Source organism: Lepidochelys kempii, chromosome 20 (genome assembly GCF_965140265.1).
Source record: "Lepidochelys kempii isolate rLepKem1 chromosome 20, rLepKem1.hap2, whole genome shotgun sequence".
In the NCBI taxonomy this organism is placed as follows: Eukaryota; Metazoa; Chordata; order Testudines; family Cheloniidae; genus Lepidochelys; species Lepidochelys kempii.
This window is the reverse complement of record NC_133275.1, coordinates 3,591,610-3,613,995: the sequence shown is the minus strand read 5'-3', so window position 1 is coordinate 3,613,995 and position 22,386 is coordinate 3,591,610. Positions and strand designations below refer to the sequence as shown.

The window sequence follows — 22,386 nt, the reverse complement described above, 5'->3', positions numbered from 1 at the left end:
GTAACCAGAGCCCTGGACTCTGTGACAGCACGTCCCCACCCCAAGCCCCTACCCCAGGGCTGTGCCAGATCTGTGCCACCTGGGAACACCTTCACGTTGAAGGCATCCTTGGCTAGCCAGGTCAGTTGTCTTGCACCATGGCAGCCCCCCAAAGGGGCGGGGGCAGGACTGGGATCCGCGTGTGGGGATGGGGAGTGACTTGCTAGCTGATGAGGAGGTCACGCACACACAGATACAGCATTTTATTGAGTGCACAGGACAGAGGCTGCTCAGGGCGGGAGGAACAGATATCTTAAAGGGCTGCGGGCGCCTTACGGACAGAGAAGCCGGGCTGCGTCCCTCCCGTCGGGACCAGCTCACCCCTCACCCCAGAGCGCTCTCCTGGTTCCACAGAACTCGGTGCACGCCAGCTGGCATCCCAGGCTGCAGCTCCGATTCAGTGCCAAGTGACGTGGTGTGGCCCTCTGTTCCCTGCCCCACTCAGCCACAGATCAGAGATCCCAAGGCCAGAAGGGCCCCTTGTGACCGTCTCATCTGAGCCCCTGGATAGCATCCCTACCCATCGTTCCTAGAGCAAAGCTTTTGGAAAATCATCCAGTCCCCATTTCAAAATGGCAAATCTGCCACGGCCCTCGGCAAATTGTGCCAGTGGCTTGTTACTCGCCCCATGAAGAATTTACGCCTGCTTTCCTCCTGTCTGAATTTGTCTAGGCAGCACTGAGCTCCTCTCTGACCCTGCCCGGCATTCCCCCCACGGCGGTCTCTGAGGACGGGGGGCTTGGTCCAAATTCCCTACAGGGCGGGTCTTCACATTGCAGAACCCATGGCTGCAAAGGGCCCCTGGCTGGCGTCCGCTCAGAGCTCTCTCCTCTTCCCTGGGGAAGGGTGGAGGGAGGCCGTTGGATGGGGGGTGAGATTGCTGTACCTGTCCTCCGGAGAGACTTGACACGGCACGGTTCACCAGCACAATCAGTCCCGTATGTGAAGGACGTGAATTCCAACAGCAGGACCAGTGGGAACAGGACCTCGGCGGGGGAATCTCTGTCCAGTCCCGGTTCGAGGGAAGACTCGCTCAGTGCAAAGGCAGCTGTGTGTGCGCTGGGCAGAGGGTTAGGTGCAGCCGCAGGCGTCCACGATCATGTCGGGGATGTCGGTCTTGATGACGTTGCTGTCCTGGTTGTAGTAGAGCAGGGAGAGGGGCCGGCGGCTCGTGGGGACGCAGCAGGAGCTGACGGTGGCGTGCGCGTCGTTGGCCTTCATGAGATTCAGGATGGCTGTGTGGAAGGAGGAGGCCAGGCCGGGCATGCTGGCCACGTGAATGGGGCACTGCCCCGTGCAGTAGTTCATGTGGTAGCCCTCCGGCTGGATGATCCAGCCCTCCCAGCCGATCTCCTTGAAGTCAATGAAGAACTGCTTCCTGCAGCATGTCCGGGACTTGCTATTGCACTCGATGGCCCGGCGGCGAATCCGGTGTCGGGGACTGGCCCGGGCCGTGGCCACCATGAACGGCCAGTGAGACTCGCTGTTGCTGAGAAGCAGGGCAGGCTCCAGGCTTCCTTCAAGCTCCAGCTCTGCGGTTAGCCTCTGGCCGCCTTTGCTGAAGAAGCTCTGGACAGCTGCCCTCACCTCCACCGCGGCCCAGCCTCCCCGCTTCACCTCCAGCGGCCTCCTGCCAACCAGCGTCGGGTTTGCATCGCCCGGCTCGGACAACAGCAGCTTCGCCGTGAGCCTGCGCCCGGGGCCGCCGGGGGCTGCCAGGAACACGTACATGTTGGCGTGGAGGATTTGCACGCTTCTGCCGGCATCCTGGGTGAAGTGGAAGTGCAGACGCGTCCTGTTGGGAGCGGAGGGCCCTGCAGACAAAGCAGCAAGGGGGGGGGGCATTAGGAAATGAAGCCCATGAGGTCTCCACGTTTACGCCGGGCTAGGCTGGCGTTAGAGGGGGGGCAGGAGTGCCCTTTCTATTGAGGATGGGGGGAACTGGACTAGAGGGAACAGGAGACCACTGCATTAATGTGAAACACAGCCCTGGGGCCATGGTGCGGGACTCCACCAACCGTGATATGCCACAGCTGGGGTGACCCTACGTTTTCCTTTGCCTCCAGACTTACCCCAGTGGTGAGCAGCAGAATCTAGGCTAGGCTGGTAATTCTGGTGTCCTGGTCAAATTCCTTTCCTAAATTCCCTTTGCTGGTCAAGCTGGAGAAAGATATGGGGCCAGATCCTCAGCTGGTGCCAAACCTCATTGACTTTAATGAAGCTACACTGACACCAGCTGAGGATCTGACCCATTTTCCACGTCCTGCTGCCTAAATCGCTGTGCTTTGTTACTGTGCTCTTTTATCCCACCCCAGAGGCAGCTGCATTTCAGCAGAGGATGATGTGATCCTTGTGTATGGCTGCTATTCCGAGATCCCCAGGAGACGCCGCCTAGAAATGGAAGATCATTGTTCTCCCGGCATTGCGGATCTAAATACAAAAAGAAAAATCCCTTTCTTTGCCTCTGGATCTAATCCAGAGGTGGGAAAACTATGGCCCGCGGGCCACATCTGGCCCGCGGGACTGTCCTGCCTGGCCCTTGAGCTCCCGGCCGGGGAGGCTCGCCCCCGGCCCCTCCCCTGCAGCCTCAGCTCACTGTGTCGCCAGAGCTCCGGGTGACGGGGCTGCGAGCTCCTGCCGGGCAGCGCGGTGGCGTGGCTGGCTCTGGCTGGGCGGGGCGGCTGCCAGTCCTGCTGCTCTGAGCAGCCTGGTAAGGGGGTGGGGGGGTTGGATAAGGGGCAGGGAGTCCTGGGGGGCAGTCAGGGGACAGGGAGCAGGGGGCGGTTGGATGGGGCAGAGGTTCTGGGCGGGGGCGGTCAGGGGACGGGGAACAGGGGGGGTTGGATAGGTGTGGGAGTCCGGGGGGGGGGGCTGTCAGGGGGCAGGGATGTGGATAGGGGGTGGGGCTGTCAGGGGGCAGGAAGCGGGGGGGTTGGATAGGAGGTGGGGCCCGGGGAGGGTGGTTCGGGGCGGGGGGTCCCGGGAGGGGGCGGTCAGGGGACAAGAAGCAGGGGGGATTGGATGGGTGGGGAGTTCTGAGGGGGTCAGTCAGGGGGTGGGAAGTGGGAGGGGGCAGATAGGGGGTGGGGGCCAGGCTGTTTGGGGAGGCACAGCCTTCCCTACCTGGCCCTCCATACAGTTTTGGAACCCCGATGGGGCCCTGAGGCCAAAAAGTTTGCCCCCCCCCCCGGGCCGCTCTAGAGGATGGATTGAGGGGCTGGGCCATGGTGCATGTTCATTGCCTCCCTGCAGCCACATCTTTGTGCTAGGAGATTTTCTGGCCTGGCCTGGATCAGGCTACAACGGATTGCGGAGGAGCACCGTTCTGGGCCGTTTTCCTAACGCAGCGTGTCATTCCTTTGGCCAGCGGGCTTGCCTATCCCACACAGGCACGGGGCGTCCAGACCTGCCTCTGTGGGTGCACAGACACAATACCGCCGAGGCTCCCTGGCCAACAGCTCCTTCCACAGGCAAAGTGACATCCATGGAAAAATAGACACAAGGGCCGGGCCCGGCAGCCGTCTTGCTGGCTGCACTTCAGACACCTCTGTGCCCAGCCAAAACCATTACCAAGAGACTTCTGCGCCGGCCGTGGGCGGCCCGCTGGTGAGCTAAGCCGGCAGGTGCGAGTGAGTCTGTGGGTTGGAGCCTGCCAAGGAAAGCCCAGGGCTTTGGTGGTCTTCTCAGTCTGGGCCAAGCGAGCACTTGGCAGAGGGCTAGGGGGCACGGTGCTGGCTTTCACCGGACACACAGTCTTCATCTATAGGTGCTAAAGAGCTGATGGTGTTTTGAGTATATAATGGAAGGAGGCCGGGGGTGTCAGCCCCCGGGGCGCTGGCTAAATTCCCCATTGGAAAGTCGCTTGTTATTCCAAGCGCCTGGTATTTCAGCTGGATACATTGATCTTCACCTCCTCCACCTAAGAACCCTGTGGGTTAGTGCTGCTGAGGGAGAGTCTGGGCTGTGTTCCACCCCAAAAGTGGCTGAATTTCCATGGAAGGAGAAATTAATCCTGTTTTATACTGGGATATTGAAGGATAGGATCCCATAGCACTTTACAATCTACTCAGCAATGCCCTCTGAAAATGGAGCTGCATCTGGGGTGGAACACGGCAGCTGTTGGACAGCGGCACTCCCCAGCCATCTAGCGCCCCCTGTGCTCTCTCCACAGAGTTACATTAGATCCTCTCCCGTCTAGCTTTGAGCTACCGGGTCAGAGGGATTTTCAAGTAGTTAATTTGTGACCCATTCCACCCCTCGATCCTTTTGAGCAGTACAATTGCCTCGCCAGTTCCCCGTGTAGTTGTGCGTTTGATTTTTCCTTCCTTAGTGAAGTACTTTGCCCTCTGGCCTTATCATAGAATCATAGAATGTGAGGGTTGGAAGGGACCTCGGGAGGTCATCTAGTCCAACCCCCTGCTCAAAGCAGGACCAATCCCCAATTTTTGCCCCAGATCCCTAAATGGCCCCCTCAAGGATTGAACTCACAACCCTGGGTTTAGCAGGCCAATGCTCAAACCACTGAGCTATCCCTCCCCCCTCAAATTGCATCTTGTTGATTTCAGATCAATCCTCTGATTTGTCAAGGTCATTTTGAATTCGAAACCCGAACGCCAAAGCTTGCAACCCCTCCCACAGTGATGTCATCCGCAAGTTGTAGGAGCATTCCCTCCGCTCCGTTACCGAAGTCACTGATGAAAATATTGACTAGCGCCAGACCAAGGGCTGAGCCCTGCAGGACCCTGCTAGATACTCTCCCCCAGTTTGACAGTGAACTACTATTATGTGTTTGTGGATGTAAGTGCTCGGGGGACTGATTTTTGTTCCTGCGCCCTTTTGGGGTTGCAATGGGGTAAAATGCCCTCATGCAGAGGCCCTTCTTGGCGGATGTCTCTGTCCCTCGCTATGCCCCTGCCGCACCCCTTGAGACACCCCGGGAGACCTTACAGACCTGGCTCAGCAAAGCTGAGAATCTCATACTCTTGCACATCAGTCTTGGGGCTCCGGTTTGGCATCTCCAACGTGATGCTCGGGTTCGTGCACCTGACACGTAGCCTCGCCAGAGCTGTCAGCAGGCCAGCGCTGGAGACCGGCTGGGTCACATTGGGTCGCTCCTTCAAATGCAGCTTGGAAAGAATCCTCTGCTTTGCTAGCTCAATGAGGAACGACTTCTGCACCTCTGGGTCCAGGGCTGCCATCTCGCAGGCAGGGCATCGACCTGCCCCGGGCTCGGCTACTCCGATGAGCATTAAAAGCAGGAGGGCTTGCACGGCGGCCATCTCCTTCTGATCCCCACAGGCAAAGAGCATCGGGAGCCAGCAAGCTGATTTCCTCGAACAGGGCAAGGCCTGGTACCACCACGGCAACGGAGCTGGGTTCCCGTCCGGAAAAGGAGCCCCACAAAGTCAGTGCCGGGAGGGTAAAAGCCACCGTGGAGGCTGCACTTCTGTGAGCTGATTTCACAGCTCCACTCCTGGATTACTGGGAAGCCGGTTCACTGCCTCTGACGCAAATATTGGCTGATCCCAGTGCAGATAAACTGTCCCTCTGATCCCACAAGAACGTTCCCACAGGACACAGATTTTGGAGATGTTAAGGTAGACCTGGGGGAGAGGTGCGTTTGGGGTCCTGCTGGATCTGGCTGGGTTTTGTGACTTAGTAGCCAAGATCAATTTAAAAAAAAAAAAAAAGGCTGAAAGCGTGGCTGATTTGGGACCGAACACAGGAGTCGGTGCGTAACTATTACATTTGTATCGGGATAGCGACTACAGGTGCCAGTCAGGTCAGGGCCCCATTGGGCCGGGCACTGCACAAATGCACATAGCCAGCGTCTGCCCCGAAGAGCTTGCAGTCTGGGTATGGCAAAGAGTAATTGGCAGGCAGCAGCTCCCAGCATAGGAGAGCGAGGGGCTGTAGCTCGAGGAGAGGTTTCCCACATCTCAGGCTGGGTCTGCTTTGCAGTCTGTTGCTGGCACGACTACCGCGGTCGGGGGCGGGATGGGGTTGTGATCTGCGGCCGACAGAGCTGTGTTGCCAAAAGCCCCTAGTGCAGACGCAGGTGGCTAGACTGACAAGGGTACAAGCCGCATCCACACTAGGAGCGCTCTGCCAGGGCAGCATGCTGGTGTAGATACACTAGTGGAGCACGCCGAGCGCGGGGCCGTATCTACGCATCTCTGGCGCGGGTAGACGCTTCCTGCAACGATGCAGCAGGTCTTTCTGTCGCAGGCACCACCGACCTGGCTACGTCTACGCTGGGGCTTAGAGTCGCCTGGCTCCGGCACTCAGGGCTGTAAAGCTTTCACCCCCGGAGCGCTGGAGCTGTGTGGTAAACCAGGCCGAGGCCTCGGGCTGCGGCCGCCGGGACCGGCAGGGCAGAGGATTTCAGGTGGATGCCAACAACTACCTTTTGATTGGGGGGTGTGTGTGTGTGTGTGGGTGGGGATCAACCAGTTTTACCCAGCTGGCCTGGGGGCGGGGCAGGGCCTCCTCAGAGCTGGCGTAGTTTTTTCCATTGAAACACACTTCTGATAAAACACATTTTTCGTTTTGGTCAAAAATGCTCTTGGGTTTTTTTGTTGAAAAAATAAAAATGGAAACGGGGGCTGGGGCAGCAGGTGGTGTGGAGCAGGGGGGACTGGAGTAGTGGGGGTCAGGAAGTGGGGGCAAGAGTAGTGGTGGGGAGAGCTGGATGGATTGAACAGTGAGGGGCTGGATCAGAGGGCATGGGGGGCACTGGAGGCGGAACAGTGGGGGGGCTGCAGTGGGGGCTAAGAGCAGGGGGGTGGAACAGCGGGGGCTGAGAGAGCGGGGGGGCTGGAGCGGGGGGGTAGTAGGGTGGGGGGGCTGGAGCGGGGAGCTAAGAGAGCAGTGGATGGTGGAACAGTGGGGGCTGGAGCGCGGGCTGGGGGCTAAGAGAGTGGGGGGTGGAACAGTGGGGGGCTGGAGCGGGGGGACAGTGGGGGGCTGGAGAAGAGAGGTGGGGCAGGGGGTAGTGGGTTGGGGGGCTGCAGTGGGGGGCTAAGAGAGCGGGGGGGGAACAGTGTGGGGCTGGAGGGGGGCAGTGGGGGGCTGGAGAAGAGAGGTGGGGCAGGGGGTAGTGGGTTGGGGGGCTGCAGTGGGGGGCTAAGAGAGCAGGGGGAACAGTGTGGGTCTGGAGGGGGGCAGTGGGGGGCTGGAGAAGAGAGGTGGGGCAGGGGGTAGTGGGTTGGGGGGCTGCAGTGGGGGGCTAAGAGAGCAGGGGGAACAGTGTGGGTCTGGAGGGGGGCAGTGGGGGGCTGGAGAAGAGAGGTGGGGCAGGGGGTAGTGGGTTGGGGGGCTGCAGTGGGGGGCTAAGAGAGCAGGGGGAACAGTGTGGGGCTGGAGGGGGGCAGTGGGGGGCTGGAGAAGAGAGGTGGGGCAGGGGGTAGTGGGTTGGGGGGCTGCAGTGGGGGGCTAAGAGAGCGGGGGGGGAACAGTGGGGGGCTGGAGGGGGGCAGTGGGGGGCTGGAGAAGAGAGGTGGGGCAGGGGGACCCGGGGCGGGGGATAGTGGGCGGGACCGGAACACGTGTCGGGTCTGGCCTTGGGGGTGGGGCCCGGCTCGGGGGCGGAGCCACCCCCGCGCATGGGCACTGCGGGCGCTCAGCGGGACTGGGCCGCTCCCCCGCCCCCTCCCTTTAAGGTGGTGCGGGGCCGGCGGGCTCCGCCCCTCCGGGCCGGCAGGGGCCGCTGTGGGGCGCGTCTCGCGGTTGCCCCTGGCAACGCGGCCCGGGGTAGGCGGGCGGGGCCCCTGGGGCGCGGCGCGTTGACGCGGGGCCGCACGTAGCGGTGACGCAGCGCGCACGCCGGCTGGGGGAGGGGCCAGCAGCTTCTTTCCTTTTTTTTTTCTTTCTTTTTTTTTCTTTTCCTCCTTTTCGGTTTTTTTCCTTCTTTTCTTTTCTCCGCCCGCCCCCGGCCCCCCCCGGCCCGGCCCCCCCCGGCCCCTGGACCCCCCCCCCGCTTCGACCCCCCCCCGCCTCGAGGAGGGGCCCGGCCCCGCTCGGCAGAACCCCCCCCGGCGGCAGCGGAGACCCGAGACGGAGGGGGGGGGACAGACCCCCAGGGTAAGTAAGGCTCTTCCCCTCCCCCATCTTCTGCCCCGCGGGGGGGTCTCTTGGGAGGGGGTTTATTACCCGCCCCCTCAGGGGGTGGGAAGGGGCTAGACCCCCCCTCCCCCAGGTGGGGGGCGGGGCGGGGGCGGGGCTTAGCAGCCCCCTAAGTTTGGCGCTTGGAAGGGAGGTGAGGGGCTTTATCCCCCCCCCCTTTGGAGTTGAGAAGTTTGGACCCAGATGGGGAGGTGGCCAGGAATTGCCCCAGCCCCCTTCCCTGGCTGGGGACGGAGGGCAAAGCCCCCCCACTTCCCCCGCTCGGGGGGGGCCCAGCCTGGGACAAGGGGCAGGTGAGACCACAGGTGCGGGGTCGGAGCCGGACTCGTTCTGCTGCCTTCCAGGCCCTTGGCCCTCCCTGCGGTCCGGCTGCTTCGCCTCTCTGCCCCTCGGCTTGCGGGGAGCCCGGAGGGGCCCCCGGGGGCTGCGCTGTTTCTTGGCTGAGGTTCTTGTCGGGGGGCGAATTGGGGGCGGGGGGTGTCTCTCGTCTGCCAGCTTCCTGAGGGTCCCCCGTTGTTCCGAACGTCCCAGGCGCGGGCCCGGCGGGTGGGTCTCCGGCTTCGCTGGCCACTGGCAACTTCTGCAGGAGCCAGGAGCCAGCAGGAGGCTTGAAAGGCCTCATGTGGTGCCAGCGTGTTGGGGAGCTTGTCACTGGCCACCTGCATATGCCAGTCTGCCGGCGGTATTGTGTGACCAGCGTCCCTGGGAGTCCGAGGTAAAGGGACGTGTCCAGGTGAGATCTGAGAGCTTCTGCAAGGCCCAAAGTTTGTAATAACGCGTGCGTGTGGGGGGGTGTGTGTGGGGGGCCTCTTTCATCTCAAAGAGAGAGATGAAAGATTGTGAAGTGTGATGAGATCTACTGATGAAAAGCGCTCTGTAAGAGATAGGAATTATTGTTATTTATTGTTACTCACAAACTACCTGCATGCAGCACTTACAAAAGGCAGCCAGCAGCCACCTCTGGACTGGAGGGCGGCAGCTGGCGATATGGGGAGAGGAATTCTGGGCCTGGAAATGGGAGCAAACACCTGCTCTTCTGAAAAGCATGACGGGATCTTTTATATCCTTACAGAACAGGGCCTTTGCTTTTAAGAGCTCCTCTGAAAAACACAAATACAGTAAACTTCCTGGGACGTGGTTTGTTTGCCATAAGGCTGAAGAGCAGGAGGGGCCCGTGGGCTACGTTCTATAGTTCATCGTCCTCTGTCTGACCATCTCCGGATGCTTCAGGGAAAGTTGCAAGAAGTCCCTTAATTATGGAATAAGGTGCTCAAAAGGGATGTTTCATCCAAACCACTATCAGTTAGCCATTGTCTTATGCCCTGAGTCAGCTTTTTATCCCTTACAGTATTTGTTTAATATCGTGTTTAATGTAACTTGCTATTTTCACTATCCATATCCAGTCCTCCTTTGAATCCTGCTATGAAGATCTTTTGGCAGTGAGTTTTGCAGGTGGCATATACAAATTTTCATTTGATCAGTCTGAAATTCATTGCCTTTCAATTTCATTGGATATGTCCCAGTGATCTCGTGTTAGGAGAGGGTAGACAGGAGCCCCTGTATCATGAGTTATTTTATGAACCTCTATCACACCCTCTTCTGTCCTGTCATCTCTTGAACAGTCCCCATCTTCTGGGGAAGTCTTCCCAGGCATCTGGTTGTTTTTGAGGCCTCTCTCTGAACTGCTTCCATGCCAATTTTGAGATAGGGTGACCAGAACTGAGCCTGGGGATCTGAGGCCCAAACCACTGAGCCAGTCTCTATGGTTTTATGTGGGTCTCGGCAATCCCCAAGCTTGCAGAAACTTCTTGTAGAAGGCCAGTTGCCCTGGGCTGTCCAAAGAGTGTCCACGCTCCATTTACGGTGAGTGTCATGCTGGCTGCTGGAATGATGGGCCAGGCTCTAGTGATATCATGGGTGGACTATTGCCACAGGATTGCAGTCTCTTCATGATACGGGGTAAATTTGATTTATGCCCCCTCCTTTCCTTTATTTCTCCTGTATTGTACCTTAATGTGGTTTGCCTAGGCGCCTAGCTGCAGCGAGAACACCTTGTGCTGGCATTCCCTCATGGCTTGCAAGCAAAATAGGGCCTGGCCAGTGCGTGGGAGAAGCTGCAGGGGCTTGCAGATAGTAGATTTGGTGATTGTTAGATGTACTTTTCCCTCCGAATTTGGTCCTGAACCAGTGCCTCTGCCTGGTGCTGGGGAGCTGCTGAAGGGGCTATGAAACTAATACCAAAATTTTCAAAAGTGACTAATATTTTTGGCTGTCTGGCTTGAGACAGGCACTTCAAAGGGGCCTGACTGCCATGGAATGGGTGCTCAGGACTTTCCAATAATCAGCACTCTTTACGGTGTTTCAAGTTGGGCTTCCAGAAATTAAGGCCGTAATCATTGTAACTCGCTTCTGAAAAGCTTGGCCACAGCCATTTGTGGCCTTCAAAACTCCTGTGGATGGTATGGCACTCCCCCTACCCCCTGAATATGGGATGTTGAGCTCTGCGTCTTGACCAGATTCCAGTGCAGGTAATTAGACTTGATTCTCGTTCACTTCCTGGCCTAAACGGTCTTGTACCATTGCTGTGGGCTGTTAAATGGGTGCTGTGTTTGGTTCCCAAGATGGCTGCATTTCAGTGGGGAGTGACGTGTGATCCCTTTGTTATACCAGCATGCAAACCACCTATCTGATCTCAAGGCCTTCTGTAGCGTGCTCCCATTTCTGTAGGTGTTTATGCTTAGCTTAGTGTTTGATCTAAGGGCTGGTCTATAGTGAAAACTGACCTTGGCAGACCTCAGTGTCTCAGGGGTGTGAAGAATCCATGTGCCTTACAGACGTAGCTACTGCCCCTTGGGAAGGTGGATTAACTACAGTGACGAGGGAACCCCTCCCATCGCTGTAGTGAGTGTCTACACCAGTGGTTCTCAACCTGTTTACCATTGGGGACCGCATAAGCAGCGCTCTGTGTTATGTGGGCCGCATCCACATATACTACCTGTATGGCCCTGAGCAGGTCACGTGAGCCGCAGCCGTGTGCTGATTGGGTGGCGGGTTGAGAACCACTGGTCTACACGGAAGCTCTATGGCTGTACTGTTTTAAGTGGAGATGTAGCCTCAGTGTATGAAAGGAAGTATGTAAATGTAAATTTGCTGCTTTTCTCATTAATTTAAATGTTAAATGCCTGAGTTCAGAGCATTCCTTTGAGCTGGCTGCTCCCTAACTCCTTCGGGGGGGATTGGAAAAATGCCATCATTTCTAAGGAAGTTGCATGAGAATGGGATCCCCCCAGCACTCTTCGCGTAGCTGTCAGCTCTTTGAGGCTGTATCTGGGCTGGTTTGTAGCATCTTGCAGTCCCATCCTCTCCCCTCATTCTAGTGTTCTTGGACTGCTCGGTGCTGTCTCTTTCTTGCTTCATCTTTCCCCTGTCTGCCTCCCAAGGAAGGGTCCAAGGTCATGACCTCCTTGGCAGGCAGGGTGACTCAACTGCACTTTGTGTGAATCTTTTGGCGGTGGGGGCAGGAGCAGTGTCTTCCACCGTGGGCTGTGCCACAGACCTGGGTTCTTTCCTCCTCCACATGGCTGGTTGCAACTCTTCCTACGAGCTTGCTGGGAAGCAGGAGCAATACAAGACTCATGGCCCTGTGAGTTATCTCGTTCCTCCAAAGGAAGCTTCCATTGTTCTTAAGACCTCTGATCCCCAGGGCTTACTGAGTGGTCTGGTATTGGGGGACAGGGGAATTCTTTGAAGGAGCAGGATCTTTAGGATCTTTCCTTGGGATCCAAGGAGCAACCACCACCGGGGACATATTTCCCTGTAGACTGACTCTGGTGTACCTAGAAGGGGAGCAGCACCTGGGAGACAAGGGGGAGAATTAAATAAAGGCTGCAGAACTAAAGATTTAGTACTCACCCCCAGGTTGCTCCCATGTTTGGGAGAATGTAACTTTTTTCCTGCCTACGCCATTCTTTGGTGAAGATCCCATACGCGACTGATGCACCTGGGAATTCTTCTCTTTTGTCGCTCTGGGGAGCAGTGTTGGTGTGTTTCAGTCCCCAGCCCATCTGCCAGAAATGAAACGGATGAGCACACGTCTGTGTCTGCAAATCAAAACACAGCTGGCCGAGCTACTTTTAGGCCTCCCAGCCTTCATGCTCCTTTAACCGTTCTCCGTGTAAAGAAATTCCACCAGTGGTTGGCCTTGGTTCAATCCTCCTTGTCTCTGACGCCAGCTGAAGTGGTCTTGTTGCACCTGTTGCCTTCACGGCTGGGAATTCAGCCTACATTTTCAGTCTCTCTCTAAAAATTCAGGCCTGCTTTCTCTAATCATTTAGAATAGTTAAGATCCCTCACTGCTTTATTCACTCCCCCCAGATCCATTCTGCTTTTTCTGCCTAAGTTCTGTCAAGTATGAATGACATAACTTCCCTGCCTCTCCTCTTAAATTCATGTTGGCAATCCTTAATTAAGTCATAGCTGTGAGTGTCCCCAGTACCCTCCTTCAGAGCTAAGCTAGCAATTTGGTAGTTTGCAGCCTATTTGCCTAAATCCTTTGTTAAATAGAGATGTTCTCTCAGGGTCTCAGCACTCTGTCTGCGCCTCCTGTATTTTCAAAGAGCTGTTAAATGTATTTGCTGAAGATTTCCCATCTCTTCAACAGCCTCCTTTGGAATGCAAGGGTGGATTCCATCTGGATCTAAAGTCCGGGCAGCTTTCAACTGTTCTCTCTTCCATTAAAAAAAGAGAGTTTAGATGCTGATGAAAGGTGCTAGGTTGACAGCTCTGAGTTACTCTGGCTACTGAACTGGCACAGCCTTGGTGTATTTGAGTAGCAGCTTCACCCACCAACAAACCAGGACTCCAGATTTAGGGGGCCTGTCGGAGCTAAGGGGTCAGTCTCTTGGCCAGTTCAGCCACTGGCTTATCTGAGGCTGCTAGCTGTGATGGTAGATTTCTGTGGTGGGGGCACCTGTCCCTAGGAGCTGCATTGAAATTCTCTAGCTCCTTCCGTGCAGGCCACCACATGGCCATTAGAAAAGAAAACATGCCACTCCTTGGATTTGGTTCCCCAGAGGTGAAAAGGGCTGTATCCCATTTCCTGACTCCTTCCGCTCCCCAGCCAAGACCTGGGGCTGGATTGGAACCAGGTGCCCTAGAGGTGAGTAGCATATGGAGCTTATCCCTATCGGCCGTCTGTCCCCTCATCATCAGATGTTGCTGTTGTATTCGTCAATTCCGTTTGCTGCATGAACACTGAGACAAAATGCCAAGCTATTTAGTAACCTAGGACAATAGTTCAGTAAACTGCTGTCCTCCCATCTGGGGTCTTAGTAAGTATTGTTCACTAAGATCTCTGAGGTCTGAAGGTTGGAATGAATGGCTGGAATCCTGCGTCCACCCCAGCCTATCCCGCAGCGTTCCTGTGTTATCCCAGTGGAATATCCAGTCCCATTTCCCCCTTATCGATTGATCACCTGGCTGATTATCAGATGCACGGTGTGCTCACTGGCTGAGTCTTCGAGGATGTCTCTGTCCTTCGTCCCCGGGAGACATTCTTGACTCTTGCCTGGTGGGCAAAGATGGACGTGATTAAAGATACACCAGCCCAGTTCTGCCATCTCACTCTTGGGCCCTGCCCAGGTACTGGCAATCCTTGCAGGGGAATGAGGCAGCGAAGAAACCAGTTCAGGACCAGAAAGGTCAACAATATTTTTTTTTTAAAAATTCTGATAATCAGATAAAATTGGGTCAGTCTACCTGCATTTACTCAGGAGGCCCTCCCCTGTTATGAATGATTTATTTGTTCGGTAGTAACATCCAGGAGCTCCGTTTGCATGGCGGTGGAGGGGTGTCACGCTCTTCCAAGCTCCCCCTCCGGGGAGGTGCCGCTCACAGCAGATTGTGCAGAGCATGCAGCTCTCGGCTGGGCTCCTCGGTGGGCTGGAGTGTGTCTGTCGGGTTGCTGTGTTCCTTGTGCGTGGCTCCTTCTTGAGTGTGGAAGAGAAATAAGTGGTGGATGCAAATGGAGTAGCTGAGGAGTCTCCCTTGTCTTGCTTACATGAGGAATGAAAGAGCTCCCTGTGTTGGCAATGAAATGGTCTTCACTGGGCATCTTGAGTTTATCCCTCACTGTGCTGAATGGGGGGCCCTTCCTACCTCGCCAAGCTGTCACCCAGGCTCTCTGCAGACCTCTCTGGTGCAGCGTTTCTGGATTGGTTACACTTGGCTCTTATTTTTGACCTGTCCTTTGCTGCCATTCCAGCAGAGATGCATGTGCATTTGTACCAGTTTAGCTGGAGGTGTGATGTTGCACCCGATTTAGTTAAACCAGCGCTGTCTGCGGCCGACATTGACTTAAACCTGTCTCACTTCACCTTAAGAGATGGGAGCTAACCCTGTGTAAAGGGAGACATCTACACAGCAGTTAAACACCAGCAGCTGGCCTGGGTCAGCTGTCTTCGGCTCAGGCTGTGGGGCTGTAATATTGCCATGTAGACATTCAGGCTCAGGTGGGGGTCCCAGAGTTTGGGCTCCAGCCCAGGCCTGAATGTCTATACAGCAATTTTTAGCCCTGCAGCCCGAGCGCTGCGAGCCCAACTCAGCTGGCCCAGGCCAGCTGCAGCTGTGCAGTGGGTGTTTATTCCAGTGTAGATGTACCCAGGGGGGCTTGTCCCTTTAAGGGCCAGGAGGCCTGGGGCTAGCCAGCTCTGTTCAGTCCGCCCACTTATGCTGTCAGTAACTGCATCTTAGCTAGAGGGGGCGGAACAGACTGGGGCTGGGTGACAGCCTGAAACACCTGGGCCTCACGAAAGGCCTGAGAAGAATCAGAGAAGATCAGGGTTGGAAGGGACCTCAGGAGGTATCGAGTCCAGCTCCCTGCTCAAAGCAGGACCAACCCCAACTAAATCATCCCAGCCAGGGCTTTGTCAAGGCCGACCTTAAAAACCTCTAAGGAAGGAGATTCCACCACCTCCCTAGGGAACCCATTCCAGTGCTTCACCCCCCTCCTAGTGAAAGTGTTTCCTAATATCCAACTGTAAACCTCCCCCACTGCAACTTGAGACCATTGCTGCTTGGTCTGTCAAGACTGTTGCAGGAGTAGCTCCAGGAAGCAAGCGTGGCTCCTGTGGAAGGGTCTGGAGAGGGGCTGAGACAGGGAAGGAGCCTGGGAAGTCAAGGCTCTATCCCCGAGCCAGAGAGCGAGATTGAAAGGCAGCCCGGAAGGTGATGGGTGGGCTGGCTGGAGAGGAGCCCAAGTATGACAGAACCATCTTTTTTGTGTGAACTTTTATTTGGACTTTTGTTACCCTGTAAGGCGTCCGAACTTGACGTAACTTAGGCAGAGGGCGAAGTCCTGGACAGAGACAGGACATCGCAGGGTCAGAGGGGCGATCTCCAGGGGGTGCTGAGGCGAAGAGTGGAACACTAGGTTTAAGCGGATGCAGTGCCAATCCTGGTTTAGCTAACAGGGGTGTGATCCCACCCCTTTAGTTCAGCTGGTGCGGGTTTGCAGGTCTTGCTCTTTTACTGGAGAAGAGGGGGGTGTTGTATGTTGTGTAAATAAAGCAAGTGACACTGAGGATGTACCTAAACCTGGCATGGCCGATTTCTCCTCCTTGGGCAGCCGACGCGCAAGGCTCTGGAATTCTGCTGCCGGTCGTCAGCATGGCGGGTTCGGGGAGGGCTGGGCTGGGCTGGGCTGTCTGAAGAAGGAACAACAGTATTGCTTAAAATTCAGTATAAATTAAACAAATGTCTGTTGTTGGTGGCACTCCAATCGAGCTACCATGAGTTGGCCGATGTTCTCAAGGCTCCCCACCCAACATTGCAGTGACTAAAGAGGGATGTGTCCTGCCCCTAGGCAGTGGGGCATCTGGGGAAGGGAGGTTGAGTGCTGGAGGCCCTGGGGGGTTGCAGAGTGAGCCCACCCCATGCTCTCCCTACAATGATGGCTGTGTTGGATCTTAAGGCTCCTGTCCTGTGGGGCTGGCTGGGCTCTACTCCCCACTCTGCAGGCTGCAGCCTGGCACACAGGGTCACAGTGCCACTCAGGTTTGGCCCATCTCCCCAGTGCAGGGTGAGGGTGGCCAGGCCAAATGTGACTGAGTGATACTGTGATCCTGTGTGCAAGGTGGCAACACCACTTACTCAGATTTGATCTGGCTGCCCCCCTGTCAAGGGGGGCTGGGCCAAACCTGAGCAGTACTGTGAGCCTGGGGCGCTGGTGAGCAGATTACAGCAGTGGGAACAGGGAGCCCAGCCCAGCCAGCCCCGGGCAACAGGAGCGACTTCAGCTGAGATAGGGGGTTTGGGGATCATAGCGGGACAGTCCTGTGAGATTTGGGACTGTTGACAGGTACGCCAAGGTGCCGCAGCAGCAGTGTCTTGAGGAGGGATTGGGAGGAGTAGAGGCCAACAGACCTATGGGGTCAGTTCAGGGAGTAAGGGCAATGCACAAGAGAGTGTGGAGAGGCTTGTGGGAGAAGCAGACAAACCTGGTTGGGGCTGGCCTTGCTGGCAAAGCAGAGGGATGGTGGATCAGAGACCGTCTCTCTCTGTCTTTAGCCTGCACTGACTGTCACGTTCCCCACCGCCTCTGGCTTCTCTCCATGATATCCAAATCCCCTCGTCTGCCTGCACATGCTTTGAGTTCCCCTTATAATAGCGATGCCATTTGTGCTGCTATATTTAAGGTTGTGTCATCACTTCCATTATAAGACCCTCTTTTCAGGGGGAGGTTTATAATTCAACCATTAACAGAAATCTGGCTGTGGAGTTGTAGTCAGCCTGGGAGCGTACGTTCAGCTCTGAAGTTTGTTTTTATATTATTTTACAAGTGTGATGGGTGAAATCCTGGCCACTCTGATGGCAGCTTTGCCATTGTCTTCAGTAGAGTCAGCATTTCACCTAGCGCCTTTTAAAATTCTGTTCCCTTTTCTAATATTTATGGCTCTCTTAATACGATGGGCCAGGGACTCGCAGGTCAAGGGAAGAGTCATTTGAGAATTACAGACCAAAGTCATTTGGGCACCATCTATTTTCACCTAGTGGCAGGGGAAGAATCTAGGACACTTTCATGCAACAATTTTGGGGGTCAGTTTGACTTAGGTAGAGAATTTGGGGGATAGTGTGGGCATAGATACTGTGTGTGCGATTACACATGTACGCTATATGTGTGCTTGCTTGTGTGTGTGCGTGCGTGCAGTATTTAATGACCTAATTCTCATTATTTAATCATGAACTTTGAATAGCTCAATATGCATTTTAAGAAACTGTAATTTTTTTTTTTTTTTGAACATCAGAATTCCTTTTTTTTTGGCTTCCTTCTCTTTGCTCGTTCTTACACCTACTCTGGGCATGTCTATGCATGAAAGATGCATACATTTTAACGTGATTTTATACCTGTTTAGTTAAACTAATGCAAAGGGCTGGACATTCATTTTACTTTAAGCCAGGCTTATTGCTGTTTAGCTTAAGTCAGTTAGGAAGGGGGCTTCAGATAAACTGAAATAAGGGATTTTGCCACCAGTTTAACTAAGGGCTTGTTAACATGAGATAATTGCTCTGATTTAATGTATGTTGTTTTTTAAACCAGTGTAGTTAATCTGGTGCAGAAGGCTGTGTGGATGTTCCCAATTAGTGTAAGAGTGTCTTATTTGGCTTAGTTAAACCTGTTCCTAATTGGTCAAGGCTCTGTCTTCACTGTAAAAAAAACTCACGTTTTTACATTGAGATTGCTAACTTGCTGTAAAATCCCACTGAAGGCAAGGCACGGGTAGTTTTTACCTTGATGTAGCTAGTTAAGGTCAATGTAAAACATGCCTGTTTTGTTCCAGTGAAGACCTTGACAAAAACGAAACTGAAATAAGCCACTCATACTGAAATCAGTGTCCACACAGCCTCTTCTGCTGGTTAAATTCAAACCGTAAGTTCAACCCATGCAACATCTTCATGTAAACCGGACTTCTGTCTCTTTCTCCCTTTCACTACTCACAGTTTCTGTACTGATGTAGCTATATTGGTAGAAAAACTCTATAAACAAGCCTTTCTGTTCTCTGCTCTGCCTTTCTCTCTTTCCCCCAACTCTCCCTCCCCACCTGGTGGTCCCCCCCCACCATTCCCCTTCTCGCTGTATTCTGTTTCCTCTAACAGCAAAGTAAAATGTGATAAGATTATGATCTCCAAACAAGCAGCTTCTGAGTTTGTGGTCCGTGTCAATTTTCATTGCTATCCACAATGCAGAGAGGTCTAACAGAAATTAAACTGGCTGAAGCATCCTGTGCAGGAGGTTTCAGAGGTCAAGATTTCTTGTAAATTTCAATTTGCAAATGGGGAGCCACTGCGACATAAAATTTTAAATGTTACCTGGCACTACTAACAGTGGGCAAGAGGTTCCATAGAACCGTAACTGAGTATTTACTGAATAAGAGGATATGCATTAAAAATGGTGTCTCGGAAGAGTTTCTAGAACTACCTGCCATTTTTTTGAATACCTCCTTCAGTGCGACTGGCTGTGAGAGCCTCTATTTTCATGGTATTTCCCCTCAGGAAGTCCCATCCGGTGATGCAGTTTTAGAGGCAGGAGATGCAGATTGGCATTTGAATGCAGGAACCTTTTCAGTTTTTTTTAATTAGCTAAAAATAATCTCTAATTAATATAAAACAAATATTGCCAGCATCATAAGACTCTGGTCTTTTCCACACATGCAGATGTTGAGCTGCATTTCCTGCCACTGATGATTAGTATTTATTTGTCCTAGTGCCTAGAGGCCCCTGCAGAGATCGGGGCACTGTTATGCTAGGTACTGGTCAGACATGTGGTGCCAGAGTCCTTGCCCCAAAGATTTTACAGTCTAAACAGAGAGAGGATGAGAGGAGGATTTGTTTCCCTTATGTTACAAAAGGGAAACTGAGGCCAGGAAAGACTAAATGAGTTGCCCGTATTCATACAGGAATTTGTGGCAGAGCCATGATTTGAATCCAGATCCCATGAGTTTCAGTCCAGTGCTGTAACGACACGACAGTGCGATCAGATTGCTGAGACAGGTACCCGCTCGATAATTAATCTTACTTCTGTTGGACACATCCAGGTTGTTTTTAGTGATCTGTAGTTAGATGCAGTGACTAGAATTTCTTTTACAAGATACTGGGGTTACTCCATTAACACCATGCCTGGAGTGTCGCCTGTTGATGTGAAATTTCATCTTCCAGCTTCATCCTTTCTGTCTGATACACCTCCCAGCTTCAGGCACCTGGGACCTGTTCACCTGGTCCAGAAGCACAGAAAAGCTCTTACTGCAAAGTCCCATACGATATGTTTGCGTTCTCGCATTAGCATAAAACTGTGCACTGTTTGTTGAAAGCTTGCTAGAAAACATTTACATTTTGTAGTCTAAAGACAGAGAGCAAGAAGGATTCTTAGGGAGGCAATCTGTAGGCACAACCACTGGGGAGGATGTGGAGAGTGTGTTCCCCCCCCTTTCTACTCTCCTGATGCCATCATCCCTTTGGCCCAGGCACCCCCGTTCTACCTTTCCCTCTCCATCACTTTTTTTTAAGAGGTATCAAGTTGGGCTCTCAAAATAACTAGTCTCTTTTGTAAATCTTGGCCTAGTGCTTTATGTTTTGAGTAGCAGTCTGGGCATGTTTGCTGAGAACAGCCGTGGTAACGGATAACTCCGCTGATTCTGAATGTGGTCGCTCAGTAGGGGAAGTTGCTGTCGTTAGATTTTGGGGCTGTATTCAATATTTTATATTGGTCCAAAAGAAGAGTAGAAAATATTAATGAACACTGTATACAGTAATATGGTCATTTTTACCTGTTTATTATCGAATATGTTAATTGCACCCATCAGTGAAAGGGCAGCTCCTGGAGTTCTATTTTAGTTTAAATCCATTTCTGAAATGGCGCTAATTCACTTGGTGCAGTGTCCCTGTCAAAACCGGGAAGAGTAGAGAATTCTTCGTTCTACTTTTTTTTTTGAATGACCCTGGCTATTGATCCATGTTAGAGTTCCCTAGCTAGGCAGATCATTGGTTTCCGGGGGAGCTAAAATCTTGAGCTAGAAATGATTCTACCAAAGAAGGGTTTATTTTTGTTCTCTGGGGGCTGAAGCTTTAATAAGCATGGGTCTGATCCGGTGCCTGTTGAAATCAAGACAAAGCTCCCCAGTGGCCGCAGGGTCAGACCCTATAACCTGTTCTTCAGAGCCCAAAGCTAATAAAAAGACAGAAGGCATTCAGATTTCTTTGCTTGCTAGCACAGTCCCAGAAGTGGATTTGCAACTTGGCTGGAAGTAAGCTCTGGCAATGCCAGCGGTGTTTAACCTTTGTGGCAGCCCAGGCCTTTTTAAAAATAAAAATTAAGAGGTGCATGGGTGACGTGGAGAGCGGCATTGCAGCGGCTTGGTGTGGAGTGCTGAAGGTTTGCATTGTATTGGGAATGAAATGGGAGCACCAGGCCTCTGATGTGGCGGCATTAAGGTCTGCAGAGGGAGAAGGGACCTTGGATCACACTTTCCACCTGTCGCAAAGAGGTTTAAGCTTGACTGTTTATGCATAATTCATGAAGAATAAAGTAGTTACTTCTGTCTTAAAGCGCTTTCCATTCTGCGTAATGCTAGTTTCTAATCCTAGAAATGCAGGGCTGGAAGAGACCCGGAGAGGTCGTCTACTCCAGTCCCTGCCCTGAGGCGGGACCACGTATACCTAGACCACCCCTGGCAGGTGTTCGTCAAACCTGTTCTGAAAAATCTCCAATAGTAACAGGGCATTCTCCTCTTTCCTCTGCGGATCTCAAAGCTCTTAAGGGCAATGAATCTCCTAGTAGGCCTGTGAGGTAAGGAGGCAGCAACCGTATATCACAGCAGAGAGTCTGAAGCCCCTAGAGAAGAAGGGACTTTGCCAAAGTGCCAAGAGGCAGAGCTGGGAAAAGAACCTGGGAGTCCTGCCTCTCAGTGTCCTGCTCTGACAGTTAGACTTGGTGTTAGGATCTCTTATTTCTGGTGTCCGCATTGACTTAGATAAGCCTGGCATGTCCAGTATGGTTTTAGAGGGCAAGTGCTGTTTCCTGTATAAACTTTGACAAACAAGCGGTGAGCAAAAAAGAGGGGAGCTGTTTTGACAAGACGCTAACTGCTTTAATTTTATACCCTAGATGATTTATTGTGACCCCTTCGCTGGCAGGTGCTATAGGGCCTCCGTACTTTGCGCTTTGCTATACTTTGGACTTTGCCGTGCATTGCACCCTGGCATTAGAGCACACTGCAGGAAGGGGCACCATGTAAGTGCCTGCCGTTATTGTTTGGAGTTGCCAGATTCTGCAGTCTTCATGTTTCCCATCAGTGTTGCTTGCTCTGATGAGGAAGGAAGAGGGAGGGAGTTACTTTAGTTTGGCCCTTGGACACTTCAAAATAAAATACAACCACATCACAAAAGACTTGACGCTGTGGCATCAAACTGGCAGACTCTGAAGTACCGTGGGGTGGTGATTATTGACTGCCTTTCTGGCACCTGACTGCAAGATGCTGATGAACTGCAGAGCCTTTTGGGAGGTATGTCTGTAACCTCTTATTACATGTGTGTTGTAGTGGTGCTTAAGAGCCCTAGTCACAGGCCAGGATCCTGTTGCGCTAGGCGCTGTACAAACACAGAACAAAACGAGGGTCCTTGCCTTAAAGAGCTTCCAGTCAAAGTCGAGATTTTGCTGGGCCCTTTTCAGAGAGTCTGACAGCCTTGTGTTTCAGCAGTGGGTTATTAGAGTGAGCTTTTCCTTTAATAGCTGGAGTCTAATGAAGAGCCAAGCAGTCCCCCTGGATGTGACTTGGAAGAGCCCTTCTTGCCTTTCCTGCTCCGTGCTGTTGCCCTCCTGTGAATTGGGTCTGGTTACCAGTCAGGTGAGAGGAGCAATGATCTCTATGGGTGTTTTCACTTCCGTGCTGAAAGGCCATCTATTTTGGGGTCCGTATGTTGCATGTGATGAAAGTTAAGAGAACTGTTTTGTGTATAACTTTGGTGGACCAAGAGTTCGGAGGGAGTCAGGCAGGTTAACCCAGTGGTAATGACTGGACCAGTTGATTCTTTCTTTGAGAAACCTGCCACGTGACTTCCCAATATATTGCCAGTGTCTATAAGGAACCCAAATAAACGTGATTCTCAGTGTAACTTTACTTTGCCTGATGTGTGAAAACGCTGGCAGAATAGCTGCTGTTACAGTCTCGCTCC

At 53.4% G+C, this 22,386-nt stretch overlaps 2 protein-coding genes across 8 annotated transcripts in view; one reads left to right on the top strand and one right to left on the bottom strand.

Annotated features, from left to right (window-relative positions):
- The window catches only part of R3HDM2 (R3H domain containing 2), a 127,736-nt gene that overhangs the window by 13,459 nt on the left and 91,891 nt on the right, over positions 1 to 22,386 (top strand). For 2 of the 7 annotated variants that reach the window (XM_073319347.1, XM_073319345.1), the window contains exons 1-2: positions 8,044 to 8,121; positions 21,944 to 22,058. The exons of 1 other annotated variant lie outside the window; for it this stretch is intronic. The gene's annotated coding sequence lies outside the window, so the exon portion shown is untranslated. Of the gene's footprint in view, positions 1 to 7,853; positions 8,122 to 8,812; positions 8,897 to 21,943; positions 22,059 to 22,386 lie in introns of those variants that run through there. 4 more of the 7 variants (XM_073319354.1, XM_073319344.1, XM_073319343.1 and 1 more) reach the window with 4 other exon arrangements.
- LOC140900792 (inhibin beta C chain-like) lies at positions 219 to 5,530 on the bottom strand. The gene is made up of 2 exons (XM_073318623.1): positions 4,991 to 5,530; positions 219 to 1,853 (listed from the first exon to the last, which is right to left on the bottom strand). Exons 1-2 carry the CDS (start codon positions 5,346 to 5,348, stop codon positions 1,111 to 1,113), a joined length of 1,101 nt encoding a protein of 366 aa, XP_073174724.1. The 5' UTR covers positions 5,349 to 5,530; the 3' UTR covers positions 219 to 1,110.